General features: G+C 38.0%; 1 protein-coding gene across 2 annotated transcripts in view; it reads left to right on the plus strand.

Moving 5' to 3' along the window:
• The window catches only part of magi1a (membrane associated guanylate kinase, WW and PDZ domain containing 1a), a 184,018-nt gene extending 173,799 nt beyond the window's left edge, over window positions 1–10,219 (plus strand). For both annotated transcript variants that reach the window (XM_051652787.1, XM_051652785.1), the window contains exons 19-23: window positions 499–586; window positions 2,108–2,147; window positions 2,272–2,415; window positions 2,618–2,756; window positions 6,766–10,219. In XM_051652787.1, the coding sequence (XP_051508747.1) occupies window positions 499–586; window positions 2,108–2,147; window positions 2,272–2,415; window positions 2,618–2,756; window positions 6,766–7,799 (1,445 nt within the window). In that variant the 3' untranslated portion in view covers window positions 7,800–10,219. The remainder of the gene's footprint in view (window positions 1–498; window positions 587–2,107; window positions 2,148–2,271; window positions 2,416–2,617; window positions 2,757–6,765) is intronic.
• The last annotated feature ends 515 nt before the right edge of the window (window positions 10,220–10,734 follow it).

A 10,734-nucleotide genomic window follows, 5' to 3' on the forward strand; every position in this document is an offset into this window, starting at 1 on the left:
TAGTATTATTTGAAAGACTCTAGAGTACCATGTAAATACAATGATGGTATAAAGATATGATATTGACTGAATTAATGTTTCTCATGAAACATAATTATGTTTGAAATCGGTTTTGTAGACAAGTATAAATTGTGCCTATGAATGAATTTCTCTACAAAACGTTTTTTTTTTTGGGGGGGGGGCTAAAATTGAAGCGGATAATAAAGGAAAAGCAGTCAAAAAATGCCCAGCAATGTCCAGTTTACTATTTTTCGAAAATGTGGAAAATAGACATTAAACAGAATGTACACAGAGTGTCCAAACTTTTGGTTCCAAGTACTCTGGTATAATGTCTAATACAATAATGTATGCGGGACTGCCACAATCTGCAGAAAGTTAGTACATTTGTTCAACTCTGTTGTTTTTATAGATTCTATGGGTGATATGATCACTTTAATTTATTATTTGTGATGTGTTTGAAAGTGATAATAACATTTGTCTATCTTTGTGACTTAACAGAGACGTCAAATGCCTCACTATTGACCAACGCTGAGAAGATTGCCACCATCACCACCACACACACATCACAGAGCAACACAGAGCCCAGGTGAGATACACACACCAAAGAGCATAGGTAAACACACACAAACGGTCTTTAAAGTCATAATCAAACTCCATTCGCAATCCATTTTATTTCAGTAATGTATAGCGGGTGAAACAGGATACTCAGCAAGAAACAGTAAATGCCAGGACTTGATTTTATTCATGGGGATTTATTGGATAGAAAAAAATAAACAAAAAATGAAAGTGGTCTCTAAATGACAGGTGGTTGGAGGGGATGGCATCAGCTGAAAAGAAATGTCAGTTCAGAGGTGAAGCAAGTTATTATATTTTGATAAAAGATGATGAATACAAACACTTTTTTCTTTGGAACAATGTGCACTGATGAATTGTGCACAATAAGACCAGGAATATGGAATAAGAAAGTAAACGTGGTCAATTCTGATTTCTGATTTAAATTTTGAAATATAGAATATTTCTATATACAGTGTATATTTAGTAGGGCTCTTGATTAAACACATTAATTTAGTGTGATTAATTATATGAAAAGTAATATGTTAAGAAATTAACACAATTAGTCATGCCCCAGACCCATGCATATATTCCGTGTTAAGGAATGTTTCTACAATTGGAGCAATTCAAGCATGATCTTTTTGTGAATCTGTGGCAGTAGGGGGCAGTCAGTGCAACTCCAGCTATACAGGCAACACTCCTCGTCAAACCATCAAGAGCAGCACAGTCTTTCACAGACACGCACTTGCTCTCAAAGACAGCTGGACCGAACACAACAGAATACAGGGACTCCGAGACGTGTTTTTTCTTGATACAGCATCCTGACAACACTTGACTAATGATGCTCCTAACCTCCTCAGACCCGAGAGTGACTGCTGTGTGCATTTTCCATTTCCCTTTTTGATTTGTAACTAGTAGCACCTAATAAACAAACAAAAATAAAAATTTCTAGAGCAAATAGTTTTCATAAAAATTAAATGTCCACATATGTGGACAGCGGTACTAAGTTGTGACATTTTAAATAACACCAACAGATTTTGTTCATCAAATTGTTTATGATGTTTCCAGGAGTGTTGATTATTCATGTTTTTGAGATGTTACAGGCAATAGATCAGAAATTAGCATAATTAATTCTGATTCAAAGTAATGTCCAACATCATCCAATCACTGCCAACCATGTTAAAATAAAATGATACATGATAAATTCTGAATCTATGTACTGATTATCATTGTCACATGTCTGTCAAACATGTTGAGTGATCCAAACATCATCTGCAGCCTGAAACTGAACTTTTGATCTGATTTTAGGAGTGAATGCACTTAGCTGCATAGAGAGATATAGGTTGCTCCCTTGCTCACTATTTAGTGAATGACTTAACCTCCAGTGTGCTGTCTTGTGAACAGTATTCAGTCGATTTAAATTAGTTAAATGATGCATTGTGTATAGTGAAGCTAAAATACAATGTACACACATGTGGCTGTGGGGTCGCGCAAGGTTAAAAAATATTGCATTCATTTCGGCACTTTGTATTCATCCATTCTTATTTCCAAACAGGAACAAACCGAAACAAATCCAACCAGCAGCATTCAATCAGGTGAGAACTTGGACATTCTACCTTTAAGAGTTGAAATAGGATGCAGCTGTTGTTGTGCTTGTAATTTTGGTTTGTGGCTTGTATCTTTATTTGATGCATTTTTTGTGTTTGTGTGTGTCGTCAGGAGGCTGAGTTTTACTCTGTGGATCTAGAGAGAGACAGTAAAGGTTTCGGCTTCAGTTTGAGAGGAGGGAAGGAGTACAACATGGATCTTTATGTGCTCAGACTGGCTGAGGATGGAGCCGCCACCAGAAACGGCAAAATGACGGTAAGACCGCTACACATTAAGACATATTCTGATTAATTATGCTTTAATTGCAAGTATCTCTACACCACCACATCTTATTGTTTCTGACTACATAATTCTTTTTAACAAGCTGTAATATTTAATATGATATCTGTGATGGATAATGTGTCTAGTGTGTGTGTGTCTGTGAATGCATTAATGGAGGTGTCTGCCTTGTTTTCAGGTTGGTGATGAAATTTTGGAGATCAACGGTGAGAGCACAAAAAATATGAAGCATTCTCGTGCCATCGAGCTGATCAAGAATGGAGGCAGACGAGCTCGTCTGGTGCTGAAGAGAGGAGACGGATCTGTCCCAGAGTATGGTAGGTATCAAACAACAGTGTTTTGTTTTAGTTTTGTTTGTTAATTAGATTTTGTTTTGTTTGTTTTTTTGTTTGTTTTTTTATTTTGTGTTTTCGTTACTCCCCAGTGATCAGTCAGGCTCTATTTGATTGAAGTCTGCTCTTTTCATCTAGAAGTCTTCTTAAGTCTTCAGCCAGAAAAACCTTCAGATAAAATGATTCTATGTATTGTCTGTTGCACATCGCTCTTTCTCTTTATTTTTGTCTGTTTCTCTCTCTTGCTGATGTCTCATTCTCGGGTGGGCTCTTCAGCGATGATGGGCCCCCATTTATCAGCCTGTCTGAGGAATGATAAGCTGGGCGAGCCCTGCTTCTACCTTATGGGTCAAAACCAAGCCACGGTTTGTAGAGCACTATATGTGTGTCAACCCCCCACCCCATCACCCCATTACACTTAATAAGCCCTGTTTAGGCTTGTGTGTCGTACCCTCACCGGCTGAACGTTATCCTGTGCTTTACCTCATTTATATCACGCTTTCATTTCACCCCAGTGAATCCATGCTCCTGCTGACCTCTGACCTCATGCTCAGTGGATTCATATTCCTGATGACTGATGTCACGAGAATGTTCTGATGTATGTGTGATGGACGTGGGCTGATATTGTTGATGCATTATTGCTGTTGTAGTGATTACTGCTGTTAATGTCTGTCAAAACATGGATGAGTGAATCTCACGAAACCTGTAAAGAATAGACTATTAAGATTCTTTGCATTGTGACCTTATTTTCATGACAATTAGGCACATTTCCCCACAAATAACTATTACTGTAATAAAACAATAAATAAGTAAATAAATAATACATTATTGAAATGATAAAATATTTATATATCACGGCAGTTTTTGCTGCACTGCCTTTAAGTAAAACATTTTTTTTATTATTATTATTTTTTATCTAATACAATCAAAAATTACTGTATTACAGTCATGAGTATCTACTTATAGATGACACTGTATATTAAGATGAGATTTTTAACATTATACACATTAAAAATGATTGACACATTGGGCTCTATTTTCGTGACCATACATGGCGCAGTGCTAAACGCAAAACTGTGCACTGCATCAAATCAAAGTCCCTTTCATGGCAAGTCTTGCCACTTGGCAGGCATCTTGGAAATGCTCCCGGGCAGCTATTTTCTATAGATACAAGCGGCATAAAAGCACAGCTTGTATCTACTTGAATGAGGGAACACCACAATCTCCAAAAGGATTACAGTCAAAGAACATATTTCAAATCAGCATTAAATCTGACAACAATGGTATCACCAATTATGCTTATTTAGCTCAGATCATGCTGAAAAACACTTTTTGTTAGGGTGGTTCAGCTTATGCGCTTTCCCAAGTTGACTGGCAAGCGATGTCTGTATCTAAAAGGTAATTGGTAACATTTTCGTGCCAGTCCAACATGCAAGTGGGCATGTCTGTGTGTGTTTGCGCTATCTGTGGTTGTATGTGCACAAACTGCGCATGTATTTTATGTTAATGAAGTGCTGCAAATTTGCTATTTTCCTGAAAAATAGGTCATTTCGCTAAGACGTTTCAGGACCATGTCTATTCTTGCCACAAAGTCTAAAATCAGTTCCTGCATTTGCAGTTTGGGGATTCCACCAGCAGATGATATCAAAGAGCTATCGATCACTTTTAACACTAGCTATGAGTTGTGTGTCAGTAGATCAATGTGATTAATTATACTTATTCTTTACAATTTAACATTTTCCATGCGTATATAAGGAGTGTGTCACTGTCATAGAGATATGCCTGATATTCAACAAGGATGTAGTAAATGAGCAAAAGAACATTCTATACAAGTCTATATTTCTGTTCTTCTAACCTATTGCATACATCCCATTTACACTACAAAATTCTTCATTTATATTTACGTTTCTTGACAGGGAATGGAATATATAATAGGATGCAGACAGCACAAGAACCGGACAACCCACTAATGATTAAGGCTTGCATGAAAACACAAAACTTAATGTCCATGCCAACATGACTACCACCCCTGGAGTTCGCGAATTCGAAACCCAGGGCATGCTGAGTGACTCCAGCCAGGTCCCCTAAGCAACCAAATTGGCCCGGTTGCTAGCGAGGGTAGAGTCACATGGGCTAACCTCCTCGTGGTCGCTATAATGTGGTTTGCTCTCGGTGGGGCGAGTGGTGAGTTGTGTGTGGATGCCACGGTGGATGGCATGAAGCCTCCACATGCGCTGTGTCTCCGTGGTAACGCGCTCAACAAGCCACGTGATAAGATGCATGGGTTGATGGTCTCAGATGCGGAGGAAACTGAGATTCGTCCTCCACCACCCGGATTGAGGCGAGTCACTGCGCCACCACGAGGACTTAGAGTGCATTGGGCATTCCAAATTGGGGAGAAAAAGGGAAGAAAATAATAAAAAAAAAAAGAATGTCCATGCCAACTGACTTATTGAATAGCGCTGCTTTTAAGGCATAGCGCTCTTAAAATAGAGCCCATTAGCTCTAACAGACCTAAAATAGGCTTCATTTTCTTTATGCTAAATATATATATATAAAAAAAAATGTATTACATCTTTTGATTTTGGGGCGAAATGTGATGTAAATATGTATTCCTGAGATTCACTTGATGATCATAATCACAATAATGAAATGCTTTAATATGTCATGTTCATTAACACAAATCAGACTCAACGTACAGTATGTCTGCAACTGAGTGTGATTTGTGTGCTGGGCTTATGATATAAAAACATAACTTTAATAATGTTTTCATATCACCAGTACTCCTCTAGATCTCACATAGCCAATAATCTATAAACTGTTATTAATCAGTATGTTCAGATTGTAGCATCATGTGGTCAGAGAAGGGCTGAACAGATCAGAACAGAACAATTCTGCTCCGATATAATAAAAAAAAACACTTTCAGGCACATTTTTATATTACAATATGATTAAAAGTCCTCTTGGAAGTTTGCTTGTAGGCATATGTTTTAGGTTTGCTCTGCATCCATGCCTACACTGCATGAATTATTTGCAAACCTATTTTGACATTGTTAAAGGTTAAAGCAGCAAATCATGATAATTGTGTAATCACTAAATATCAATATTATAGAGCAGAGTGCTGCCAAATACATTAATACATTAGAAATGAGCGAAAAAGATTATGAATAAAACGTTATATAATACTGTATGATTTTAGTCTTATGCATCACCTTCATATGTGCAATTCACGTCTTTACTGCTTAAATTGTTAGTGTAAATACAGTAAATATAGTATTTGACATGACATGTTCAATATTCAAACTTAATTCGACATGGTGGTCTTGTTCATAAGACCATCGTTAGATCATATTTGTTCTAATTTCTATCAAAGTGGTCATACTTCTAAAATTAAAAACAGTGGTTTGTGATTTGTGAGTCCTGAGTTTGTCTCTATCCACCAATCCTGATAGAAATTTAAAGAAGCCCAAATCTCCAATAATCTGCAGGAAACAGGGTGTTTTTAACCCCACAAACAGCCCGTTTTGGGCATTTTCAGCTCAAACTGAATGAAGCGTTCATTGAAAGTAGTTCTTTCTGGGGTGCCAAAAGAACCTGAAATTGCAACAGCTGTGTTTGTCTCTAAATAATAACCTCATCTGTCAGCTATTGTTACATCGGTTGTCTTGCTAAAACAAACAGCAGTGTTTTCAAAATGCCACTGTGTTCACACTTCATAGAAATCAACATACAATTGCTTACACTACTTATAGTTTTCCCAGCAGATTACGATGTGATAGGAAATACACACTTTACCTTTAAATACAAATTAAATAGTAAGAATACTTGTTGACTTGTTAATATGTTAATCCATATGTTTGTAGATGTTTGGCATTTTAATGTTGTGTACCAACAAGTGTCCTATATTTGTTGTAGTCTAACCTTAAGTCATTACTGTTATTAGTCATGTGTTTTTTGGGGGTCTAACGTAATGCCTTTCGTCATTCATTTTTAGACGGGCCCGATGACAGCTACCCTCCCTCACCCAGGCCACAAAATTATCCGGAAGTGAGAACCCTGCTGGCCAGTGGCCCGTTTCATCGTCCATCCGAGCCCAGCTATACATCAGAATATCACATAACACCCCAATTTACAGAGCACCAGCGGAAAGGCAGAGAGCCAGAGCGAGTGAGAAACCGAGGCAAGGACGACAACACTGACCTTTACTCCAGCGCTCAACTCCATCACACCTGGAACAACCCTCCCAGCCCCTCTCCTTCCCCCGACAGCAGCAAAAACAACTCCCATCGCAAGTTCAAGAAGTCAGAGTCTGAGAGCGGCATCTCTAAGCTCTTCAAAACTTTGAGGAAGGAGGGTGGATTCGGGAGGAAAGCGTCCAGTCAGGATCTAGCGGGGCGAGGCCGCAAACATGCTGAGACGCGAAGCAGCAATGGATCTCAGGTGCGCAGTGGATCCTTGGATCGCTCTGCCACCCGGAAGTGCAGCACCTCTCCAGACCACCACAGGGCCAAATCCATGGACCGCCGGACACAGCGATCATATAAAGATCAGTCCCCAGAACGAAACTCGCAAGCCTCTTCCCAGGACTTGCTTTGGCGGAAGTCCACTCCCGAAAGGCACTTCCGACCTCAACAGGACCCCCAAAGGCCCAGCAGGCACTTCAGGAAAGAGGGCTACTTTACGTCCACCCCCGAGAGATCCCTCAAACCCCAGGCACTCGTTCTTGGACGCACACCAGAGCACGGTTTAAAAAACAGGAACCTCTTGCACGACAGCTCTTCTTTTGGTCAGACCGAAAGACCTGGATATTATGCCAATGGAAGCTCAGAAAGACACCTCCACAGGATATCAGACAGCAGCAGTGGTGAAAGTTACCTGGAAGAGGGTGCGACTCCACAACTTAGGGAATATTACAATGCATTGAAAGCCAGCAGCGCAAATGGGACCAATGTGGGCCGAGGCCTCGCCCAGAACCCTCAGTCTAAGAGGCGGCTTTACAAAGAGAACCATGCAGACCTCAGCATCTGAGCACTCCACAGGGCTGAGCTTCTCCACAGCAGAACAATCCTCTTTCTAGTTTCCATCCATTCCTTTGTTTTTATATGTCGTGTCGCAAGTGAGATCTGTATTTTGCTTTTTTATTGAAGGCTGTTTCGTTTTGTTCTGTACAGTTTTACATTCCTCAAATGCGCCAGAACTACTTTGTGTGTCCTCTATTCCAACTATTGAAGAGCAGAGCACAAGCATTAATCATTTGTTTTTTTGTTTGTACATTTTTCGGACAAATTTGTGTGTTGCAAAATCCAAACTCAAACTACGATGCTACTGATTAATGAAGTAATATATTTAAAATGTATATTTATTTAGAAAAATTGAAACGTAACTTGATGGGATGTTCAGATAAGAACTCATCATTTTACTGTACGATATCTGACTGCATTTGTCTTCACAATGCACTGAACTGCGGCACGCAGCCGCACAGCAGGAAAAATGAGAATGAAGGCAGGAAGATATTTTCTTTGTGGCACAAATATGTTTTTATTTTGAGGGTTTGCCAGAATCTCCAGAAATTAAACTTGTGCACAGCTGAGAAAACTCGACCCAACATTAGCATAAAGCAATACATAATGCAGGATTATTTAAACATCTAGTCAATAAATAGAGCTGGGTAAAATTTTCGATATTAATTTGAATTATTAAAAGATTTTTATAATCCAATTATACATCTTTTAATCAAATAATAAATTGCCTTTTTTTAGTGGAATCAGTTGTGGACCCTGACATACCAACCCCCACATATGAGTATATTTTTAGGCCCCAAAATATACTTTACACTAGGACGTAAACGCTAGCGCTTCTAGCTATGCAAGATCAATGTCATGCATAATTTGCATTTCAAAATGTGTCAGTCCACAATTTATCACGTAACTCAAGTATGTTGTATTCTCAGCATTGCCACAAGGGGCGCTATAGTGGAGATTAACATACATTTTACAGAAACCGTCTTCTTCTGTGGTCAGTTTGGTCATTTTCAGGTCAAATAATGTCATAGAGTAACAGTTTTACAGAGAATCTTGCTGAGCCATTAAGTTAAAATGTCAACACGTTTACAGCTAGCAACCTGAATCATTTCATGGTAACGGAAAAATCTGGATTAACTGCTTGCCCCCTTGAGTACTGAGGTTTGTAGTCATCCATTAAATATATACAACATGACTCCACACTTACAATGCCCGGCCAAGCATTCACGTCTGTGTTTGCTTGCTTGTGTAAAGTGTATTTCTGGCTGTAGTATGAAAATCAAATTTGTTTTTATTTTTCATTTTTATTTATTCATTTGGCAAGAAGGAACTATGTACTAATTAAAATTAAGACCTGTTGAATTAAATTGAATGGAAATCTGAATTGAATGGCAAGCTTGTCAATCAAATCAAAATCACTGGCGATGCTCAACCCTATCAATGAAATATCTCAAAAGCGAGCAAAGTGTTTGATTTTAGTCCCTGCAATTCTTAGTAGCGGTTCACAATATATTTACACTATGGTTGTTTTCAAATGATTCTTATTGCCTTTAAACGGACACTTTTACCTCCCTGAAGTGTAGAACCAAAGGCAGGCCTGATGGAGATGATCATCTGTGAAAATTTGTTAACGATGTGATACGTCCATGCAGCATATGATTTTCGTGTACATTTTCTCGGCGCATGCACGATTTGGGTTGCCAATGTCTATTTAAAATACTACAAGACAGCTTTGTGAAAATGGCACCTGCCGCAATCTGCCATACTGAGCCGTACCATGTTTTCTGTCACACAATTGACAGCGATGGAGGTTAAGGTAAGTATATGTATACGCAATACATGTTTGTTTCTGAACACAATTTGTTCGTAAATTGAAATGATCCGTTTCGACAGGGCCGTAATCTCTCAAACAGTTACCAGAACAGGGATTTCCTTAACTGTTGTCTTAATTGTATTGTATCAAATTGACGAACGTATCAACCGCGATCTTTTGTACAGACTTTTACTACTGTATGTACTTCTAACCTGTGTAGTAAGGAAAACGTTGCCTTTGTACAAAAGAGAATTTATGAAAGATGTCCACCTAGAGGAAGATGCTAACATGCTGATACTCTGCACACAGGGACTGTGGATAACATCTGTAATTTGTACTCAGAAAATTAGGCATGTGTAAAGATGTTTTTTTTTTTTTTTTTTTTTCTTCAGGGTGGGTGGGAATTAAAACTGGACACTGATTGGATGTGATTTTGTGAGGGTGGGGAGGGATCTGTTGTAATGGATAGCCTGCCTTTTTATTCTAGAGCTCTTGTATACTGTCTGTGGTCTCTCTGCAATGTTATCTGAACATTAAATGCTTTTTTCTGTGTTGATAAAAGCAGTACATGTACAGTATATGGGGCAATGTTTTTTTTTGTTTTTTTTATGAAACTATGCATATATATATATATATATATATATATATATATATATTCTGCATTGTCCATAGCTTTAACTCATGAAGCTATACATAACATTAGACTATAAGTTCAAGTAGATGTGGACTACTTTTGTTTTTTTTTTCCTTGTTTGGATGGATCACAATGTATATGTAGCTATCAAAAAAGAAGTCTGTGAATGCTATTTTTATGATCAAATAAAGTTTTCCATACAAATTCACAATTCTGTGTTCATTGTGGTATAGAGTTTTATTATGAAGTTACTTGGTATGATTTAAAAAAATCTATATGTAAGAAACAGTCATATATCCAAGCAAATACAATTAATCTGACTGCAGTAATATCTACACATTTCATGTTGGTTTAGTGTTATTTAAAAATTGTATATACTGTACCCATATGTGTATACACTGGGAAAACAATTGCTTTTTGAATGTGTTACATTTACTTTTTCAAGGTAAGTTGTTGCACAAAATTGATTTATCCACATTTAAGAAATTAGTTGAC

This window comes from Myxocyprinus asiaticus, chromosome 24, assembly GCF_019703515.2.
Source record: "Myxocyprinus asiaticus isolate MX2 ecotype Aquarium Trade chromosome 24, UBuf_Myxa_2, whole genome shotgun sequence".
In the NCBI taxonomy this organism is placed as follows: Eukaryota; Metazoa; Chordata; class Actinopteri; order Cypriniformes; family Catostomidae; genus Myxocyprinus; species Myxocyprinus asiaticus.